The sequence below is a fragment of the Salvelinus sp. IW2-2015 genome, linkage group LG6.2, assembly GCF_002910315.2.
Source record: "Salvelinus sp. IW2-2015 linkage group LG6.2, ASM291031v2, whole genome shotgun sequence".
NCBI lineage: Eukaryota > Metazoa > Chordata > Actinopteri > Salmoniformes > Salmonidae > Salvelinus > Salvelinus sp. IW2-2015.
Window position 1 is genome coordinate 1931516 of NC_036846.1, and position 23661 is coordinate 1955176.

At 44.0% G+C, this 23661-nt stretch overlaps 1 protein-coding gene across 2 annotated transcripts in view; it reads left to right on the forward strand.

The window, feature by feature from the left end:
• The window catches only part of LOC111965654 (transcription cofactor vestigial-like protein 2), a 17412-nt gene extending 10641 nt beyond the window's left edge, over positions 1–6771 (forward strand). The window contains exons 3-4 of one of the 2 annotated variants that reach the window (XM_023989839.2): positions 4869–5264; positions 5479–6771. In XM_023989839.2, coding sequence (XP_023845607.1) covers positions 4869–5264; positions 5479–5489 — 407 coding nt within the window. In that variant the 3' untranslated portion in view covers positions 5490–6771. The remainder of the gene's footprint in view (positions 1–4868; positions 5265–5478) is intronic. The other variant, XM_023989838.2, reaches the window with a different exon arrangement.
• The last annotated feature ends 16890 nt before the right edge of the window (positions 6772–23661 follow it).

Genomic DNA, 23661 nt, shown 5'->3' on the forward strand with positions numbered 1-23661 from the left:
GAAAACTCAGGAAATTCTATAAACAACCACATGTGCGCAACAGGGAGCTCTGGGTGAGTCGGGTGCCTACTCACCTGGGATGATCCACCAGCGCTCCGCCTGCTACCTCGACTCCCTGGGGAACCTCCCCAGCACCGACCAGCAGTGTGCCCTCTGCGGCCACAGGTGGTGCAGGGAATGGAACCCCCTCCGGTCCCCCTCATAGCAGCACCTCCCAGCTCCATCGGTGTTGGATCGGAAGTGCTGGGGGATGGAACTGAYGGACCCCGATCCGGACGTCCGCGGGAGGCCAACAAGTTATCCAGCCGGATGGATAGGGTCCACCAGCTGGTCAAGTTTAAGGGTGGTGTCCCTGCAGGCTAGCTCCCTGCGAACATCCTCGCGTAAACTACACCTGTAGTGGTCGATCAGGGCTGCTCATTCCATCCCGCGCCGGCGGCCAGAGTGCGAAAGTCCAGCGCTAACTCTTGTGCGCTCCTCATCCCCTGTCTGAGATGATATAGTCTTTCCCCCGCCGCTCTCCCTTCAGGTGGATGATCAAAAACCGCCCGGAAGCGGYGGGTGAAATCTTCGTAATCGTCTAACGCCGGTCCTTCTCTTCCCCAGATGGCGTTGGCCCATTCCAGTGCTTTACCCGTCAGACAGGAGATGATGGCGTTCACACTCTCGCGTCCCGAAGGAGCCGGCCGAACTGTTGCCAGGTAGAGCTGGAGAGCTGGAGAAGAAACCCCTGGCACCCGGCAGCCGTTCCGTCATATACCCCCGGGAGCGATAGCCGAATTCCACTGGGTGCTGGTGAAGAAGGGGTGGAGTCGAGGGAGGTTGTTGTGGGAGCGGGGGTGATGATGATGGGGTTGCCGGAAAACCCCCTCTCTCCCATCTCTCCATAGTTTGCAGCACGCGATCCATGGCAGTACCGAGACTCTGTAACATAGTCACGTGCTGCTGGACGCGCTCCTCCACTGGTAGAGGATGGCTGGGTGCACCTGCTGACTCCATTCTTWAGGTGCGTGATTCTGTCAGTGTTCCAGGTAAATGGAATGAAGCGGAGTCAGGCGCAGAACACAGGTATGAGTAAAGCCACGATCTTTACTCTATATCAACAATAATCCAACAAGGATAAACATAAACAATCCAKAACATGTACACGGAACCACTTGACAAWCCACAAGCACGCACAAAACAAAAGGGGAAGCCAGAGGGTTAAATAAGGAACATGATTATGGAATGGAAACCAGGTGTGTACAATGAAGACAAAACAAAACGAAAATGAAACATGGATCGGTGGTGACTAGAAAGCCGGTGACGTCGACCGCCGAACCCCGCCCGAACAAGGAGAGGGACCAACTTCGGCGGAAGTCGGCGGAAGTCGATGCACTGTATACAGTTAAATGTGCACGTTTACATACACTTATGTTGGAGTCATTAAAACGCGTTTTTCAACCACTCCAAAAATGTATTGTTAACAAACTATAGTTTTGGCAAGTCGGTTAGGACATCTACTTTGTGCCTACACAAGTATTTTTCAAACATTGTTATACAGACATATTATTTCACTTATAATTTACTGTATCACAATTCCAGTGGGTCAGAAGTTTACATACACTAAGTTAACTGTGCCTTCAAACTGCTTGGAAATCCAGAAATTATGTTCATGCTTTAGAAGCTTCTGATATGCTAATTGACATAATTCGAGTCAATTGGAGGTGTACAGTTGGATGTATTTTAAGGCCTACCTTCAAAAATCAGTGCTCTGCTTGACATCATGGAACAATCAAAAAAATCAGTCAAGACTCAGAAAAAACATGGTGACCTCCACAAGTCTGGTCATCCTTGGGAGCAATTTCCAAATGCCGGAAGGTACCACGTTTCATCTGTACAAACAATAGTACGTAAGTATAAACACCATGGGACCCATGCAGCGTCATACCGCTCAGGAAGGAGAGGCGTTCTGTCTCCTAGAGATGAACGTACTTTGGTGCGAAAAGTGCAAATCAATCCCGGAAAAACAGCAAAGGACATTGTGAGATGCTGGAGGAAACAGGTACAAAAGTATCTATATCCACATAAAACTAGTCCTATATCGACATAACCTGAAAGGCCGCCTCAGCAAGGAAGAAAGCCACTGCTCCAAAAACCGCTATAAAAAAGCCAGACTACGGTTTGCAACTGCACATGGGGAACAAAGATCGTCTTTTTGGAAAATGTCCTCTGGTCTGATGAAACAAAAATATAAATGTTTGGCCATAATGACCATCATTATGTCTGTGGAAAAGGGGGAGACTTGCAAGCCGAAGAACACCACCAACCGTGAAGTAACACGACGGGGTGGCAGCATCATGTTGTGGGGGTTCTTGTGCTGACGGAGGGACTGGTGCACTTCACAAAATAGATGGCATCATGAGGATGGAAAATTATTTGGATATATTGAAGCAACATCTCAAGACATCAGTCAGGAAGTTAAAGCTTGGTCGCAAATGGTCTTCCAAATGGACAATGACCAAAGCATACTTCCAAAGTTTGTTGCAAAATGGCTAAAGGACAACAAAAGTCAAGGTATTGGAGTTGGCCATCACAAAGCCCTGACCTCAATCCCTAGAAAATTGGTGGGCAGAACTGAAAAAGCATGTGCGAGCAAGGAGGCTACAAACCTGACTCAGTTACACCAGATTTTGTTAGGAGGAATGGCCAAAATTCCTCCCAAACTAATTGTGGGAAGCTTGTGGAAGGCTACCCGAAACGTTTGACCCAGGTTAAACAATTTAAAGGAAATGCTACCAAATACTAACTGAGTAGTTGCAACTTCGACCCATTGGGAATGTGATGAAAGAAATAAAAGCTGAAATAAATCATGCTCTCTACTATTATTCTGACATTTCACATTCTGAAAAAAAGTGGTGATCCTAACAACCTAAGACAGGGAATTTTTTACTAGATTAAATGTCAGGAATTTGTTAAAAAACTGCGTTTAAATGTATTTGGCTAAGGTGTATGTAAAACTTCCGACTTCAACTGTATGTATGTACATATATATGTATGTATATTACACTGCTCAAAAAAATAAAGGGAACACTATAATTAACACATCCTAGATCTGAATGAATGAGATATTCTTATAAAATACTTTTTTCTTTACATAGTTGAATGTGCTGACAACAAAAATCAACACAAAAATGATCAATGGAAATCAAATTTTATCAACCCATGGAGGTCTGGAATTTTGGAGTCACACTCAAAATAAAGTGAAAACCACACTACAGGCTGATCCAACTTTGATGTAATGTCCTTAAAACAAGTCAAAATGAGGCTCAGTAGTGTGTGTGGCCTCCACGTGCCTGTATGACCTCCCTACAACGCCTGGGCATGCTGAGGTGGTGGATGGTCTCCTGAGGGGATCTCCTCCAGACCTGGACTAAAGCATCATCAACTCCTGGACAGTCTGTGGTGCAACGTGGCGTTGGTGGATGGAGCGAGACATGATGTCCCAGATTGTGCTCAATTGGATTCAGTCTGGGGAACGGGCGGGCCAGTCCATAGCATCAATGCCTTGCTCTTGCAGGAACTGCTGACACACTCCAGCCACATGAGGTCTAGCATTGTCTTGCATTAGGAGGAACCCAGGGCAACCGCACCAGCATATGGTCTCACAAGGGGTCTGAGGATCTCATCTCGGTACCTAATGGCAAGTCAGGCTACCTCTGGCGAGCACATGGAGGGCTGTGCGGCCCCCCAAAGAAATGCCACCCCACACCATGACTGACCCACCGCCCAAACCGGTCATGCTGAGGATGTTGCAGCCGCAGAACGTTCTCCACGGCGTCTCCAGACTCTGTCACATGTGCTCATGTGCTCAGTGTGAACCTGCTTTCATCTGTGAAGAGCACAGGGCGCCAGTGGCGAATTTGCCAATCTTGGTGTTCTCTGGCAAATGCCAAACATCCTGCACGGTGTTGGGCTGTAAGCAACAACCCCCACCTGTGGACGTCGGCCTCATACCACCCTCATGGAGTCTGTTTCTGACCGTTTGAGCAGACATGCACATTTGTGGCCTGCTGGAGGTCATTTTGCAGGGCTCTGGCAGTGCTCCACTGCTCCTCCTTGCACAAAGGCGGAGGTAGCGGTCCTGCTGCCGGGTTGTTGCCCTCCTACGGCCTCCTACACGTCTCCTGATGTACTGCTTGTTCCTGGTAGCGCCTCCATGCTCTGGACACTACGCTGACAGACACAGCAAACCTTCTTGCCACAGCTCGCATTGAGTTGCCATCCTGGATGAGCTGCCTACCTGAGCCACTTGTGTGGGTTGTAGACTCCGTCTCATGCTACCACTAGAGTGAAAGCACCGCCAGCATTCAAAAGTGACCAAACATCAGCCAGGAAGCATAGAACTAGAAGTGGAGAACCACTCCTTTTTTGTGGGTGTCTTGCTAATTGCCTTATAATTTCCACCTTTGTCTATTCCATTTGCACAACAGCATGTGAAATTTATTGTCAATCAGTGTTTGCTTCCTGAGTGGACAGTTTGATTTCACAGAAGTGTGATTGACTTGGAGTTACATTGTGTTATTTAAGTGTTCCTTTTTTTTTTTGAGCAGTGTATGTATATAGATTTTTCTTGTTGAAATGATGCAGGGAATGTTATTTATGGACTTACTTTTATCTGCTAATTTCATAGCTTGTCTATCCCCTAAAAAATATATATACAAAAAGGCATTACATTCTTTTGCAGTGAACTTTGTATGCTATCATCATGATGCTGTGTGCACCAAACAAGAAAAYGTGTGCTCACTGACATGTGAAATGTACAAAATTAACACATTTCGRGACACTTACTTTGTGGATGTATTTTTCTAAATCCACATCTGTTTCAGAGTCTGACTCAACATCTTGCCAGTGGGTTGTTCCAACCCCATCTTGGTCKGAAGACCATTTTCCCCCTGTGTCTGGTCGCCTTCATCTGAGCAGCACCAATGAGTCTCTCTCCAGCCACCGCCAGGCTCTCAGCTCGCCAGATGAGAGCACCAACCCCTTAGCCTTCACTCCTAGGCAACATGGTGGTCTGGGCCTGCCTGCCATGGCCTATCCCCACTCCATGTCCCATGAGGGCCTGGGGGTCACTGGACAGCCTTACACCAACTCCCTGCTCAATCTCCTCCACAGTGACCGGTCAGAGGTGGCTGCAGGCGTGGCCTCGGGCTCCAAACCAGAGCTCCTCCCTAGCTGGACGGGTCAACCTGGCTTCAGAGACCCCATGAACCCTGACTCAGGTATGGCTGCCTCTACCCAGATCCCTTATCACTATGCATGTGTAGGGAGAGGGAGACTTCTTTCTTTCACATAGATTAGATAGTGAACTGACAAATAAATMTATAATTCCAAATCCATTGGATTTTGTAAAGATTAGGGAGGTTTTACAGTATCTGTGCCACAGTGTATTTTTTAAACTTAATTTAATTTGGTGGTTTGCTTGGTTTTCCAAAGGTCTCTTTTGAGTTATTCAACACCTATTCTACCCTCTTTTGGGAATAGGTCTGCAGAAAAAGGAACTCTATTGGTATTAAATGAAGCATGACCGCGCAGGGAAGAGAGGAGTCTGCAACATGTGCATGCTGTGTTCACTCCTCTGGTTATCAGACAGGCCTCCTCCACAGCCACTAGAAGAAGGAAGTGCCGGTAACTCTCCCCTCTGTTCCTCTTCAAAGGATGACTTCAGTTCCTTGCAATGCAACAGCTGGAACTGCCTCTCAGAAACAAATCACTTACTGACTAACCAGTTTGCAAACCGGATCATAATTCACATCAAAGACCAAGGTGACAACCACTGCCAGTATGCTGCCTACAACTCAATAACTTTAAGCATTTATACAGAAGGACAGAGAGAGAGGGAGGGAGAGGGAGAAGGGGGGGTGTTTTGCATGTGTAAGAAAAACAGTGTTATGTCAAAAGTAGCCTGTATCGACTGTGGAGAAACTTTACAATGTTTTTTAAGAGTATTTTATTGAAATGTTGGTGTTTAGGAATATCTGTTTCCTCTGATGTGTGGACTTCTAAAGGAGGGGGTTTTGATGTGATTTTCAATTGTGATATGGAAACAGAAACTGTTTTAATTTTTTTGCACATAACAAATGAATGAAATGCAGTTGATATCCTAATAAATGATTGCCAAAGTAACCATGAAAATGAAAGATGTTTATGAAGAGGTCTTTGTTATTCAGAGATTTCTGCTGAGAATACCAAGTAGACAATCTGCATTGCATTGTAGGAATTGACACAAACCTCYTTTACTGTAATAATTGAGTTGTGATTTGTGATTAAACATAAAAAAATTATCTGTTCCATCTTAAAAGTAGACTCAGGGAAATGACATTGCCACGAGCAGCATCACAGATATTGAGATGAGCAAGATGCAAGACTTTGCTCCCACACAGTCACACACAGTATCTGTGCATGGGTTCACTTCACGCTGTTAGAGTGTGGTAGCCACAGGACCAAAACGGGAGAAGTTGAGCCTTGCTGTTTACTTTCTGCATCTACGTCATATCGCATATGAGTCTACCTTCAATGAAGTGGAAATACATGATGAACTGGATCAGATGAGATATCTCTCGCCACATAGTGTACATTACTTTCACAGGAACAGACCTCAAGCCATTTAGAATAAGTGTGACAATACTGCCATCCCGTGGCTGAAAATAAGAAGAGGGAAAAGGTGCCAAATGTATTTTATTTTCAAATTGAAAAAGTTAAGAAATAAATACTAGACTACTAAATATGGTCATGTTTTTGCATTCATTTTTTTATGTTCATTATGTGTATTTACATTTAAATTTCAGTAATTTAGCAGACGCTCTTATCCAGAACAACATACAGTTAATGCATTCATCTTAAGATAGCTGGGTGGGACAACCACATATCACAGGCATATTAAGTACACTTTTCCTCAATAAAGTAGCTAACAGCAACAAAGTCAGAGCTAGAAAGGGGGGGGGGGGTTGAGGTGAGGAGGAGGATTATTTAAGATACTCTTTGAAGAGGTCCCTACCTCTTTCAGGTACTTTTGGAAGATGGGCAGGGACTCTGCTGTCCTAGCTTCAGGGGGAAGCTGGTTCCACCATTGGGGTGCCAGGACAGAGAAGAGCTTGGGTACGTGGTGCAGACACAGATCCTCTCCACGTCACCTGGTAGGAGTGGCTTGCCAGGTATGATGCAATCCAAGAGTGTGCAGAGCCTGAGACACCCAGCCCTGGAGGGTGGAGAGGAGGATCTGATGGTTCACAGTGTCAAAGGCAGCGGATAGATCTAGGAGGATGAGAGAGAGTCAGCTTTGGCAGTGCAGAGAGCCTCCGTGACACAGAGAAGAGAAATCTCGGCTGAGTGATACGTCTTGAAGCCTGACTGGTTGGGGTCAAGAAGTTCATTCTGAGAGAGATAACGAGAGAGTTGATCAGAGACAGCACACTCAAGTGTTTTGGAAAGAAAAGAAAGAAGGGATACAGGTTTATAGTCTTTGATGTCAGATTAGTTGAGTGTTAGTTTCTTGAGAAGGGGAGTGACTCGGGCMATTTTAAAGTCAAGAGGGGACGCAGCCAGTGGTCAGGGATGAGTTGATCGAGGAAATGTGGATTGGGAGAAGATCTCCAGAGATGGTCTGGAGAAGGGAGTAGAGGATGGGGTCGAGCGGGCAGGTTGTCAGGCGACCAGACCTCACTAGTCGCATGATTTCTTCTGGAAAGAGAGGAGAGACAGAGGTCAAGGCGTAGGGTAGTTCTGTGTGAGTGGGACCAGTGGACTTAATAGGCTGAGTGAATGAGGAGCGGATGTCGTCAACCTTCTTTTCAAAGTGGTTGACAAAGTCGCAGGCAGAGAGGGAGGAGTGAGGGGGAGGAGGATTAAGGAGCAGGGAAAAGGTGGGAAATAGTTTCCTAGKGTTAGAGGCAGAAGCTTCAAATGTATAGTGATAGAAGGTGGATTTAGCCGCAGATACTGAGGAAGAGAAGGCAGTGGGGAGCTCGCAATGAGTCACTCAGGCACGGAGCAGGAGGGGAGGGCCAAGCCACCCAGGAGGAAAGGGGACAGTGCGAGTCATAGGATGCAGAAAGGGAGGAGACTAGGGTCGAAGAGGCAAAATCAGGAGACAGGAGGGAGAAGAATTAAGCAGAAGGGAGAGATGATAGGATAGAAGAGGAGAGAGTAGTGGGAGAGAGAGAGCAAAGATTGCAACGGCGCAAGACCATCTGGGTAGGGGCTGAGTGGCTAGGGTTGGAGGAAAGGGAGACAGAAAAGGAAACAWAGTGGTGTATCAGAAACGTGGAGGGGGGTTGCAGTGAAATGAGAAGGCTAACAGCTTCTGGTAAAGTTGATGTACATCGTATTGCCTGTCTTGTTAGTTGGGGATTGGGAAAGGGTGAGGCCAAAAAAGGCAAGGAGGGGAAAGAGAGAGTTGGAAAAAAATAATAGAAGGGAGGTTGAAGTCGCCAAGTATGAAGAGCGGTGAGACGTAGTCAGGAAATGAGCTTATCAAGGTGTCAAGCTCATTGGCCCAAGGGCACCTGGTGGGCGATAGATGACAACAACGCTAAGCTTGAGTGTACAAGTGACAGTGACATAATGGAATTCAAATGAGGAGATGAGAGAGGGAGAAAAGAGAAAATCTCCAGTTAGGAGAAATTAGTAGCCCTGTGCCACCACCGCGATAACCAGATGATCTTGGACTATGAGAGAAAACGTAGTCAGATGAAGAGAGAGCAGCTGGAGTACCAGTGTTCTCTGGGGTGATCCATGTCTCCGTCAGGGCCAAAAAGTAAAGGGACTGAAAGGCAGCATAGGCTGAGATGAACTCTGCGTTCTTGACCACAGATCGACAGTTCCAAATGCTGCMAGTGACCCGGGGAATTCCACATGAGTGTATAGTGGATTATCTTCAATAATAAAAAAATTTGTTTTAGAATTTGGGACTGATGATTTATGTAAAATGTTTGGTTATAAGTGACAATGACCGTCCTGTACATGACAAAATACAATTACAAGCACTCTGCTAAGAGGTCTCAAACCTCACTGCCATATTCCTTATTCAGTGCCACTAAAAAGAGAGCAATGAAAACTTTAAGTTGTTGAGTTTGCATTGTGTTTGCATTGTGTTTCTGCAGTAGCATAGGTAGAGTGCAAACAGATATGGGAGAAGGCTAATAGGGGGTGGCCGTTAAAGCTACTCTAGCTACTCTAGCGTGTCACTTATTCTGTGAGTTGCCCATTTCAGCTTTCCGCTGAGCTCATACGTCCTTTCTCAGAGGTACTATTTGACGGCATACTGTACCATGCCTAATGGCTGTTCCTTTCTTCTCTGCCCCGTCCTACATTATAACACTCCTTTGCAACTTATGTTGAATAACTGGACTGAAAAGAGTCTGAAAATCAGAAGAAAAAGCAAAGAAGAAAAGCAGGAAGCATGAGGTGATTAAAAACTCCCCCTGAGACACTTGCAGGGAGTGGGGTTATGGCTAGGGTCACCATTGTCCAGGACTCTGGAGCAATTGGGGTTAAGTGCCTTGCTCAAGGGCACAGCGACAGATATTTCAGCTGGTTGGCTCTGGGATTTGGCCACTCTAACTTTGAGGATGTTATAAAATGAAGATTAAATGTTGGCTTTGTTCTGTTTTCCAAAAAACTAGACCAAGAAAAAACATCCTCAATCAAATTTGAACTCTGTTTTTTTGATGTAGGCTACTTAAAGCCTTTACTTTTACTTAAACTTTGAGTTTTCTACTTTTTGTAGACTTAAATCCTCTCCCGTCTGAAAATGTCAATGGCCTGGCGAGAGTACTTTCAATTTTGATTTATTTGTCTGAAGGAGAACAATGAGTATGTTTGTTTACCTCATTCAAACGGAAGTAAGTCAGCCTCAATCAATCAAACAACACGTCTGGATGAGCTCTTGTGTGATTCTTTAGCCCTGCTGCATCCTTTCATAAAAAATTWAAATAAATGTATGGCACTATGAACAACAATACACCAAAACTCTCACTTCTACCTTCACCTAGGAACAATTGTCCCGCTGCATTCTTTGCTGCATTCACTAGATATGAGATTGCAGTTATGAGATTGCAGTTACATGGTAATAGTTTGGTGGTATACTGGTGCCCTCTCCTACACCCAGCCCTTTCCTAATCAGATTGCCAAGCATGTTGAGGTCTACCCCTCACTATAGGCACCATTGTATGCTGCAGATAGAGGAACAGCTATCTCCACACATCTGCTTGTTGATTATTGGTGGCTCTGCACTAATTTTAGCACCTTCTCATCTGGTACTGTAACAACCCCGGTCCAAATGAAAAAAGGACAATGCCAGAACCCAGCCAATCCCCCAACCATCCAACACAATGCAGACACAGACAGAGACAATCTCAACTGCACTCCAGACTGCCCTTTCCCACCTGGACAAAAGGAACACCTATGTGAGAATGCTATTCATTGACTACAGCTCAGCGTTCAAAATCATAATGCCCATAAAGCTCATCCCTAAACTAAGGTCCCTGGGAGTAAACACCTCCCTCTGCAACTGGATCCTGAACTTCCTGTTGGGCCGCCYCCAGGTGGTAAGGTCTGGCAACAACACATCTGCCACACTGATCCTCAACATTGGGGCCCCTCAGGGGTGCGTGCTTAGTCCCTTCCTGTACTCTCTGTTCACCCATGAATGCGTGGCCAAACACGACTCCAACACCATCATTAAGTTTGCTGACGACACAACAGTGGTAGGCCTGATCACCGACAACGATGAGACAGCCTATCGGGAGGAGGTCAGAGACCTGGCAGTGTGGTGCCAGGACAACAACCTCTCCCTCAACTAGATCAAGACAAAGGAGGTGATTGTGGACTACAGGAAAAGGAGGGCCGAACAGGCCCCCATTAACATCAACGGGGCTGTAGTGGAGTGGGTCAAGAGTAGCAAGTTCCTTGGTGTCCACATCACCAATGAACTATCATGGTCCAAACACACCAAGACAGTTRTGAAGAGGTTACGGCAATACCTTTTCCCCTCAGGAGACTGAAAAGATTTGGCATGGGTCCCTGGATCCTCAAAAAGTTCAGCTGGACCATCGAGAGCATCCTGACCGGTTGCATCACCACCTGGTATGGCAACTGCTCGGCATCCGACCGTAAGGCGCCACAGAGGGTAGTGCGTACGACCCAGTACATCACCGGGGCCAAGCTTCCTGACATCCAGGACCTATTTACTAGGCGTTGTCAGAGGAAGGTCCAAAAAATTGTCAAAGACTCCAGTCACCCAAGTCACAGACTGTTCTCTCTGCTACCGCACGGCAAGCAGTACCGGAGCGCCAAGTCTAGGTCCAAAAGGCTCCTTAATAGCTTCTACCCCCAAGCCATAATCAAATGGCCACCCGGACTATTTACATTAACACCCCCTCCCCCTTTGTTTTTACACTGTTAATGCTGCTACATGCTGTTTATAATCTATGCATAGTCACTTTACCCCTACCTACATGTACAAATTACCTTGACTAACATGTGCCCCCGCACATTGACTCGGTACCGGTACCCCCTGTATATAGCCTCGTTATTGTTATTTTATTGTTTTCCTTTTAATATTTTTTTTTACTTCAGTTTATTTGGTAAATATTTTCTGAACTCTATTTCTTGAACTACATTGTTGGTTAAGGGCTTGTAAGTAAGCATTTCACGGTAATATTTGGTGCATGTGACAAATAAAATTTGATTTGATTTGATTTTGACACAGACACATCTCACGTACACGTACACGCGCACACACACGAACACACACGCATACACAAAACTCTTGTGTGGTTCCTTCCTGTGTGTATCGTGTCACCACTGGTGGTAGAGAAGAGCCTTTGTTCCTTGGCTTCAACACCAATAGACATCTGAGGACATCTAAACAAACAGTATTCACCCATATCTCAATACATGGAGAGAAAAAATCGAAAATAAATTATTCATTGGTGGAGATTTGACATTACTAGCTAATTAATCAAGGTTCCAGGCATCATTAGCATTCTATTCACATTTTAGTTTTTTTAGAGTGAGATGAGGGGAGTCCTTTGAYGTCCATTTCAGCAGTTTGATTGATTCGCTACCATCTGCCTTTGTCACCATCTGCCTTTGTCTCCGTCCAATCAATTTGTAGGACACGCTCTTCTCCCTTATTCAGAGTTTATCAGTGACTCAGAAGCCAGGTGTGCCACCACAGTAGCAGTGCAGCGCTACACATGACTAATTAGCTAATTAGTTACAGAGAAACAGGGATGTCAATGTGGAACAATAAGAAACTTACAGGTGACATTATAATCTAGATTTTTCCCATGGTAATGTGTTATTTCAGTTTCACAAACACATTTAGAACCTAATAGTTTGTCCAAGTTACAGATTGACCTCGTATTGATACCTTAAAAGTTAATGGACGAGTGTGTTAGTATCCCAAGGGTTTGTTTTATTGGCCAGTTAGCATTGTTGAGTGCGAAACAGTGTGTGGAAGGACCCCCCCCACACACACACACACACACACTTCCAAAGTCACTTCAAACCATGTTGACGATGCCTTTTTTCCACTCTATCTAAAAACTATAAACTGACCTGTGATTTTTCAGGTGGCATTTGGCCAAAATAATGGATTCCACTGTCTGCTCTTTCTTGTCTCTATCTTCATCTCTATCAGTCTCTAACCTTTAACTCAGTTTCAGCCAGCACCACTATATCCACATTGAATTACCAATCCATTTCCAATCCATTGTCAAAACACGTAATCAGTTGCATTAGTCAGTGCCAATAAAGGGAATAGTTTGGAGGAGCAATATTGGTCATGACGGCCTTAGGAAGCAGCGGCGGTACAAGGGGATGGGGGGGAGCACTAGCCACCACTGATGTATGGTTGGCCACCTTTGGTTCCCCCCATTCTCATTGGGTCAGAGCGCTGTCAATCTGGCTCAGATTGAAGAGGAAAAATTTGTTCCGGTTTGCCCGTTGGGTGGAATCATTTTTGTGGCCTCACAATCTAGTTTAATGAGATGAAAACGCTGCAAGCGTTGATCTGGATGAATCAGCCATCTGGATGAATCAGAGTTTTGTGACATCCTTCTCCCCAAAAAATAATGTTAAACTAGCTGCGAGGCCTAATTACACAGGACAAACTATGGTTGAAAATTGTTTCCTTTCAGACGGGAGAAACCCCGGGCCTTGATGGCATTCCAATTTAGGAACTACTGAAAGATCCATTACTACTATGTTTTAATTACTGGTAAATACGCACAAAAAAGACACACAGAAATAGGGACTGATCTCTCTCCTACTGAAGCAGGAGCCAGGGGGCAATACAAAGGAAAAATTGGAGGCCCATAACCCTTACACACAAAAATATTGGCAGAATGTTTTTCTCATAGAATTAAAAAGGCACTACTTTGTTGTTTTTTAGACTATCAAATAACATTACTTGCATAATTTCTCATTTCCAATACCGGACATTCCTCAAAGGAAGATATATTGGAGAAAACATTAGACTACTAGAAATAATTGAAAACTATGAGAAAGCAGGGAAACCAGGTCTAATCTTTATAGCAGATTTTGAGAAAGCCTTCGAACCAGTATGTCTAGAATCAGTTTATCAAGTGCCTGGATTTTTAAAATAACTATTAAATAATGTACAACAATTCTTTATATAAAATAATAAATAACGGTTACTTCTCTGAGAACTTTGAATTGTCAAGAGGCGTAAAAAGGTTTCTCTCTGTCACCATACTTATTTATTATGGCCATTGAACTGTTAGCTCTAAAAATCTAATGATCTAATTAAGGGGCAAAAAATGAAAGGATTAGAGACAAAAGTAATAATGTACGCTGATGATAAAAGGTTTCTCTTGAGTCCTCAATCTTCAAAGGCCTTATTGAGGACTTGGATCATTTCTCTGGAAAGGGGATACCTAGTCAGTTGCACAATTGAATGCATTCAACCCCTCTGAATCAGAGAGGTGCTTTAATCGACATCCACATCATCAGCACCCAGGGAACAGTTGTTATTGGGGGTTAACTGCCTTGTTCAAGGACAGAATAGCAGCTTTTTTTTCAATTTCCAGGCTTGGAGATTCAAACCAGCGACCTTTAGGTTATTGGCCCTTAAACCACTAGGCTACCTGCCACCCTTAAAACCCAAGTGTACTATGTTACGGATTGGGTCTCTAAAAGATACAAACTTGAAATTGCCATGTGGTCTCCTGATTAAATGGAAAGTTACACTGATTAATTCTCTAGTGATATCGCAGCTTACATATTTATTCATGGCTCTATCGACCCAAGGAGAATACTTTGTCAAGTCATGTGAGATAAACAAATATGACATTCTATTTGGAATGGCAAACCAGATAAGGTTAAACAGGCATATTTACAGTGCCTTCAGAAAGTATTCACACCCCTTAACTTTTCTATTTAAGTAATTCAGCAGACGCTCTTATTCAGAATGACTTAAAGGAGCGATTAGGGTTTAGTGCCTTGCTGAAGGGTATATCGACAGATTTTTCACCTCGTGGTTACTAGCCCAACGCTCTTAACCGCTAAGCTACCTGCCGCCTCTATTTTGTTTCCACATTTTGTTGTGCTACAAAGTGGGATTCAAATGGATTTAATTGTCATTTTTCTGTCAACGATCTACACAAAATACTCTGTCAAATTCTAAAGTGGAATAAAAATAAAACACTAATATATCTTGATTAGATAAGTATTCAACCCCCTGAGTTAATACATTATAATCACCTTTGGCAGTGATTAGAGCGGTGAGTCTTTCTGGGTATGTTTGTAATAGTTTTCCACACCTGGATTGTGAAACATTTGCTTATTATTATTTTCAAAATTCTTCCAGCTCTGTCAAATTGGTTGTTAATCCTTGCTAGACAATAATTTTCAGGTCTTGCCAAAGATTTTCAAGCAGATTTAAGTCAAAACTGTAACTCGACCACTAAGGAACATTCACTGTCTTCTTGGTAAGCAACTCCAGTGTAGATATGGTCTTGTGTATTGGGTTATTGTCCTGCTGAAAGGTGAATTCTTCTCCCAGTGTCTCGTGGATAGCAGACTGAACCAGGTTTTTCTCTAGGATTTTTCCTGTGCTTAGCTCCATTACGCTTATTTTTATCCTGAAAAACTCCCCAGTCCTTAACTATTGCAAGCATACCTGTAACATGATGCAGCCACCACTATGCTTGAAAATATGGAGCGTGGTACTCAGCAATGTGTTGTATTGGATTTGCCCCCAACATAACACTTTGTATTCAGGACAAAAAGGAAATTGCTTTGCTTAAMTTAAGTGCCTTATTGCAAACATGATGCATGTTTTGGAATATGCTTATTCTGTACATKCTTCTTTCTTTTCACTCTGTCAATCAGATTAGTATTGTGGAGTAAATACAATGCTGTCGATCCATCCTCAGTTTTCTGTTATCACAGCCATTAACTCAGTAACTGTTTTAAAGTGACCATTCACCTCATGGTGAAATCCCTGATATATGTTCAAAAATGGAAGAGGCAATTACTCCAAAGAGAAAGGAATTCATTGGTTTGTCTGCCTCCAAATGATAACCTATTTATTTCTTAAAGTGACAATCAGCAGTTGAAACAATAACAAAGCCGAGGGATGGGGCTTGATAAATGTAACCACACTCAAATTCACAGACAGTATGGATGCAAGGACTGACCATCCGTGATATCAACATTATAGGTTTAACCATGTTTTGAGGCTATTTACTTTTACTTTGTTTACAAACATTGGAGCAGTGATTTGGGTTCTGATGGCGTACGACATTTGGAGTCAGCTCATTCGGCATTTCTAAGTAAAATTCTTAAAGAATCAATAGGAACATATTACTTTATGAGTCCGAAAATGGATGAAGCAAATGCTGATTGCCCCTGTAAAATGGCTAGTATAAATCTTAAAGTGCATCAATCCATTCTTTTAATTTAAACTATTATGTAAAATACTCGCCACAAAAAGAATGCTCAATATATGGGGCATTGAACAGTCATCCCTGTGAAGACTGCCACATGGAAACAGAATCAATTACTTCCTTTGGTACTGTCCTTCAGTGGCTTGCTTTTGGAGTCATGTCCAGGAGTGGTTGTTTAAGTGATAAAGCCAGAGAAGCCGGTGTTTGGAGGATATATTGGTACGGGTGTTGTTAGGCCAGAAACAAAGACGAGGGCCGGTAAATCGTGCCAATATATCCTCCAAACCGGCTTCGAGGGCATTATCACGTTTATACAACGGGTTACCAACATATTCAAATAATGATTTACATATTTTCATAAAAAATGTTATTTTGATGAATTTATTCATAATATTTTATCCTTTCACAAGATATAGTCCCGACACAAATCTAGAGTTGCTACCCAAGCCAGCTGGTCATTTGTTCTATCGGTTCGGTTGCCAGAGACGCGACCCAGTCATTCAGTCTTTTGTTCTGTATCTATGGACACGACGCAGTCATTTGTTTTAAATGTTCCATTGCCATACTCGCTGGCAATGTTCTTATCCTTTGCTTGCTAGATAGCCAACTACAGCTAACTTACAGTCATGTGAAAAAGTGTAGCAAGAATAACAGCAAAGTAGGTGCAGTTGCATTTGTTTAAGCTGTTTTCTAGTGACATTTATTTGGATACATCCATAACAATGAGCTAATGAGGCGCGATTTCGCCTGGCATAGAAAATGTGCTCACTCGTCASGACASTGTTGTTCAGAGGAGCTAGCCAACAACACAGCTAACACAATCACTTCAAACTGAAGCTGGAAAGGCTGCAAACTAGCTTTTTTCAATTTACATTTCTTTATATATATCAAAAAATATGATGCCAGCTGATTCATGACTTCGACTGGCTGAGAAACGCTGCCTGCCTGTCTGTCTCAWCCCGACTCCCGACACATTCATTACTACGGGACAGCTGGAGATCAAATTTGAATAATGAAACAATGTTGCAAATGTCAGAGAGACAGACAGCAAGGTTTATACAAATCTCTGCTGTTGAAAACTACATTTTAGTCTAAAAGAAATGGTAGATAATGTCTAGATGGTTTTTATAGTGGAGATCAAGTTTATAAATTGCCTGGCTGGGCTGATAAGACAGTGGATTGCGCAGTCAGATGGAACAGAGTAAATAGGCATTTTAACATCATCAATTTAGCTGGTAGTAACTTGTGGAATAGACACTAGCCGGAATACGATTTTAATCTATCGGCATTTAGGATTAGACCCACCCGTTGTACAAAAGGTCACATTTCCGGTGTTCAGATGGGTTCTGAAAAAACATTATCAATCATTGGGAAATAAGATTATACTCTTCGGTAAAGTATTTATTTTTAGGGCAATCTCAGAAGAAATTGTAAAAATAGAGAGGTTCAAAATAGAAGGATGTATTGCAAAAGGAAATAGTAAAACGGTAGTGTACTGGGAAAGATGCGTTAGTCTGTGGACAAAATTTGAGTGTATTGTATATGTGAGCAAAAATAGCTGTAAGTAGCACTAGATGACATATTGTTGTCCATTTCTTTACTCCAATCAGAGGAGTAGTGGTATGATTGAAAAAATATATAACAATATGGGGATTAGAAATTATCGCAATCAATCGCACAGTGACACTATTGACCAGCACGCCTCTGAGATTTACAGGGATCTCCCCTGATGATAACAATGTACCATAGTACCCTCCAAGCTCATCATCAAGCTGGAGGCCCAGGGTCTCAACCCCGCCCTGTGCAACTGGGTCCTGGACTTTCTGACGGGCCGCCCCCCAAGTGGTGAAGGTAGGAAACAACATCTCCACTTTGCTGACCCTCAACACTGGGGCCCCACAAGGGTGTGTGCTCAGCCCTCTCCTGTACTCCCTGTTCACCCACGACTGCGTAGCCATGCACGCCTCCAACTCAATCATCAAGTTTGCAGACGACACAGCAGTAGTGGGACTGAGCACCAACAACGACGAGACAGCCTACAGGGAGGAGGTGAGGGCAGTCGGAGTGTAGTGTCAGGAAAACAACCTCTCACTCAACGTCAACAAAACAAAGGAGATGATCGTGGACTTCAGGAAACAGCAGAGGGAGCACCCCCATATCCACATTGAAGGGACAGCAGTGGAGAAGGTGGAAAGTTTTAAGTTCCTGGCCGYACACATCACAGACAAACTGAAATGGTCCCCCCACACAGACAGTGTGGTGAAGAAGGCGCAACAGGAGGCTTGTCACCCAAAACCCTGACAAACTTTTACAGATGCACAATTGAGAGCATCCTGTCGGACTGTATCACAGCCTGGTACGGCAACTGCACCACCCTCAGCCGCAAGGCTCTCCAGAGGGTGGTGCGGTCTGCACAACGCATCACCGGGGGTAAACTACCTGCTCTCCATGACACCTACAGCATACGATGTCACAGGAAGGCCAAAAAGATCATCAAGGACAATAACCACCCGAGCCACTGCCTGTTCACACCGCTATCATCCAGAAGGCGAGGTCAGTACAGTACAAAGCTGGGACCGAAAGATTTAAAAACAGCTTCAATCTCAAGGCCATCAGACTGCTAAATAGCAGTCACTAACTCAGAGAGGCTGCTGCCTACATTGTATATGGGGTGGTCGTTAATAAAACACATTGAGGATGGGTTGCATTGCAGGAGGTAGTGTCTGATGGATGGACTTGGCTGGGAAGAGTGTAACCTTTTCTCTGCTGCTGACACACTTACAGTACCTGCCATTCTCTATAGGAATTTTACAGGGGTGCATTGTTGCCATGTTTCTGCTGCTTAATTAACAGTTGGAATGGCACAGTCATCTATCAAGAATTTAATGAATGAGTGGAATAAAGTTTTCTGAGAACGGAAGTGAAAATAAATGTTTAGGTTGCAGGGAGGTTGTGAGAACGTTTTATTCTAGTTCCTTGAAAGTTTTCCTGGGAGGTTTTAATAATGCTCTGAGAACAGAAATTATAGGTTATTTGGAGGTTTTTGAATAACTTCCTTAAAACTTGAAACATATTCACACACAGAAGCGGATCAATTACACTGCTAGCGTATTTTTGGGTTAACTCCAAGCACAGATGGGACACATGGAAATGAATTTCCTTAGGCGTTAATCATGCAAACACATGTATTTATTTATTGTGACACAGTATAAGTGAGATTCAAACCTATAAACTTCTCTCTATCCATGGAATAAGTCCACTGCACCACCAGGATGGAGCTAGTATGCCCTGTTTTTTTACTCATACAAAGCTGTTCATCTTCGTCTATTTAAATGGACCTCATTTCAAAGGAAACAAGCACTCATTAAGATCAGGTGTGGCCAAGTAGTGGGTGCAGCCAACACACCTGAACACACTTAACAAGATAGAGGATCGAGTTTTGTTGATGTTGAGAACAGATTTTGTACTGTATGTTTTTAAATACGGAGTGGCTGCAGTTCCGGATTTTCTGTAACCCGACTTGCAGTGGCTATTGATACAGAGATTTCTGTGCATCATTTAAAAAATGTTGTAGCTGCTGCCCACTCTGCTGCCTACATAGCTTCACTCAGTGCTCCCATTACTCCGCTGCCCCCTGTTGTGACTTTTTGGCTGTGGTAACTAGTGACGACCCCTTGACATGGAARGGGAAAMTTAATGTTGTACACTAAATATACGGTTGACATGTTCTAAATATTCATTCCATTCCTCAAATGCGATGTCATGTTCTTTTTTCAGGAGGGATGTTAGGGTACATGCAGCTATCATGTTGTATACAAAAGGCCTTGATCGACGTGTTCGTACAAACTTTATTGTGCATAAACATGACACAAAGGCAGTATATTTCATGTTATTAGCTGATGAGTTACATGCAGCTATTTAGGCAAGCATATCAAACACAAGCAAGACACAGACAGGCAGTCAAAATATAGATCATTTTCATTACAAAAATTGGCTAGTTCTTTTTTCAGCATCTCTTGCTACAATATGGCAGCATTATTATGAACACACAAAACAAACTCGCCTATTGTCAGACTCTGGTTACCGGTCAGGATACAGATGGTCGGCTGCCTAGAACATTCGGCTGCCCAGAGGTGGAACTGCTAGCAAGACACAGACATGCAGTGTTATTAGCGATTTACTGTTATTTTTCCATCATAATTCCAAACATTGGCTAAGCAGGAGGCAGACAGGCAGTCAAGGTAGTAGTGTGCTTTTTTTCAGGAGCTCTGGCTAGTGGCTACGACATCTCAGCAACTATAAAGATTAGCCAACCTACATCAACACACAAAACGCTGACCGTTTTTGTTCACACACCAGAAGAGGAGTGTGAACTACAAGCCAATCATGATGGGGAATCATATTTTCTAAAGTTCCAAGTGGTGAAAACCTTGCAAAAGTCTCTCCTTTCAGCAGAAATGTGCGAAACGCTTAAGTTGCTACAGCTCAACCACCAACATGTCGTTCATCATGTCAGCACTCAAGAAAAACAAAAKGTCCCATCAGACTTGAACACCTCAGAGGCAATACTGAAACAGTTTGATGATGTTTTTGAAGGGATGGGGGCTCTGCCAGGGAGCTCCACCTGGTGGTGGATGAATCTGTTAGACCAGTTCAAAGATTCCCCACCGAATCCCCGTTCCACTGAAGGAAAAGACACTAAAGGCCGTTGATTCAATGGAGGAACAGGGTGTCATTACAAAGGTCACCAAACCTACTAAGTGGATAAGCAACATGGTTGTGGTGGAAAAGCCTGGCAAAATAAGAGTCTGCCTCGATCCAAGTGCCCTGGACAAGGCCTTACGTAGGGCACATTACCAAATACCTACCATTGAAGAAGTACTGCCAAGCCTGGCAAAAGCAAAAATCTTTTTGGTTATGGATGCAAAAAATGGGTATTGGCAGGAAAGGTTGGATGAAGAGAGTAGTTACCTCACCACATTTTGGACCCCCAAAGGTAGATATCGGTGGACAAGGTTACCTTTTGGAGTGAAACCAGCTGCAGAGGAATGACAGCGAAGGCAACATGATGCACTTCAGGGACTGCCAGGAATAAGCGTCATAGCTGATGACATCCTGGTATAAGTCTGTGGTGCTACAATGGAAGAAGCCGTGCAGGGCCATGGCCACAACCTGACTCCGCTCTTACAAAGAGCAWGGGAGATGGATCTAAAGCCRAATAAAGACAAAGTTAAGCTCAGGCTCACAAGTATTCCATACATGGGACATATTTTGACAGCTGAAGGCCTGAAGYCAGACCCCAAGAAGGTGGAGGCAGTACAGCAAATRCCGCCACCTACAGACGCAAAAGCAGTGCAGCGACTGCTTGGTTTTGTAAATGACTTAGCCAAATTCTGACGTATGTGAGCCATTGCGTCGGCTGACCAATAAAAATGTGCTGTGGGCATGGCTTCCTCAACATGATGCTGCATTGGAGCAAATCAAGAAATTGATAAGCAACCAACCAATACTGAGGTACTATGACCTCTCTGGGGAAGTGACCCTACGATGTGATGCAAGTGACAAGGGCCCAGGGGCAGTGCTCCTGCAGAAGGGGCAGCCCATTGYATTTGCTTCAAGGACATTGACACCCACGGAACAAGTGTCCATTTGCCTGTGAACGTTTTGATCAATACCTTGATGGTAGGGACTTTATCACGGTGCACACTGATCACAAGCCGCTTGAGGTTATCTTCAAAAAACAATTTTGTCTGCCCCGAAGCGACTTCAAAGAATGATGCTAAAGCTTCAGCGTTATCAACTACAGGTAGTATACAAGAAGGAGTAGAGCTTCACATTGCAGATTTATTGTCTAGGGCAGCACTACCAACAACTAGTCACCCGCAATATCGGACAAATGAGACTGGGTTTGCTCTACAGGCTGAGGTTGAAGATGTGAACCATGCTACAGGTCAAAACATCTGCCTGCAGACACGGGATACTATCAAAGCTCATTCAGCAGAGGACAAGACTTCTCGAATGCTTCAGTCTTTTATCCTAAGAGGCTGGCCGGACTCAAAGAGTACGCCCATCCTGTTGAGGGACTACTTACTGGACATACAGAGACAAACTCACAATGCAGGAAGAGGTCATCTACAACGGCGACAGGGTAGTAGTGCCAGAAACTCTACGCCCGATGATTCTCTCTCATATCGATGCAGGGAACTCAGGGGTCAAAGCCAGTCTCAGGAAAGCCAGAGACTCAGTATTCAGTATTCTCAGTATTCTCAGAGACTCAGTATTCTGGCCTAACATGACCGAATAAACTTTGTGGCTGTGTGAAGCATATGTAATGCTAACTACCAAAGCAACAAAAGAAAACGTTGCACCCACATGACGTACCAGCACATCCTTGGTCTAAAGTGGGAATGGATCTGTTCACAGTCAAGAACATTCCTTTTCTGATTATAGAGGACCACTATTCCGATTTTTGGGAAGTGGAGAAAGTGATTGACACAACAGCCGCTTGTATTATCGACTGTTGTAAGCAGCAGTTTACCAGATATGGCATACCTCACAGTGGTGTAGTTACGGATAATGGGTCACAGTTCACGAGCCAAGACTTTGCTTTGTTTGCATTAGCCTGGAAGTTCCATCATGTGACCTCCCCACCCTATCACAGCCAGAGTACTGGTAACGCAGAGTCAGCAGTGAAAATAGCAAACATTCATCACAAAGGCTATACAGAAAGGCACAGATGTGTGGCAAGCCATTTTGGTGTGGAGAAAAACTCCCACAGAGGGCTTCGACTGCAGTTCTGTACAGCGCCTATTGTCTAGACGCACTCGCTCTCTGTTGCCAACAACTCCCAAGCTCCTCGCACTAAAGGTCATTAGGGATGTTCAGGCACACAAACGTGCACGTCAGGATAAGTCAAAACATTACATTGACCAGTATGCAAAAAATCGACCTGTAATAAAACAAGGCCAAGCTGTCAGAGTGCTCCTGTCACCTCACGCCAGGGATGCCACATACATCTTGGCACATACATACGGCACATTAGCACAAGGTCATATGAAGTGGAAGTAAAGGGCCAAAAGTATCGAAGGAACCGGAAGGACATACCCCCAGTTCAGGAGAGCATATGGCACAGGAGGGACACATGGGAAGACTGTGAATATCCTCTGGATGGTGTGGGCAGTACACATAAAGAGGAGACTGGGAAGACCCCACCAGGGCAGTTATCTCTGCCGACCGTACCTCCACAATTTCAGGAGGCTGTGGAAGAGGAAGGAGAGGCCCCGAGGCTCCCAGATGTGCCCAACGTCCCAGAGGTGCTCAATATGCTATCAGTGTGACACACTAGGACAAGGGCTAAAATAAGACCGCCCATGCGGTACGGGAGACTATGTCTCTTAAGAGATGGACAATGAATTGTTTTATATTCAAAAATGTTTTTTAAAGGTGTTGATAATGTAAATAGGTATTTTCACTGTGGTATTGAAATGGTATGAAGTGCTCGAGCTAATTATATATGAAAAGGAAGATGTTAAGATAGTGGGCATAATGCCAACCCAGAGATGGCGCTAGTCGGGCACCTATCTAGGATATATAAACTGGTTCATTATGAATGTCTGAGTGGGATGTCATGACCTGTAACATGTGATACCCGAGTAAAGGATTATGCTTGCATTTTACAAAACTCTCTGACGTGAGTTATTCA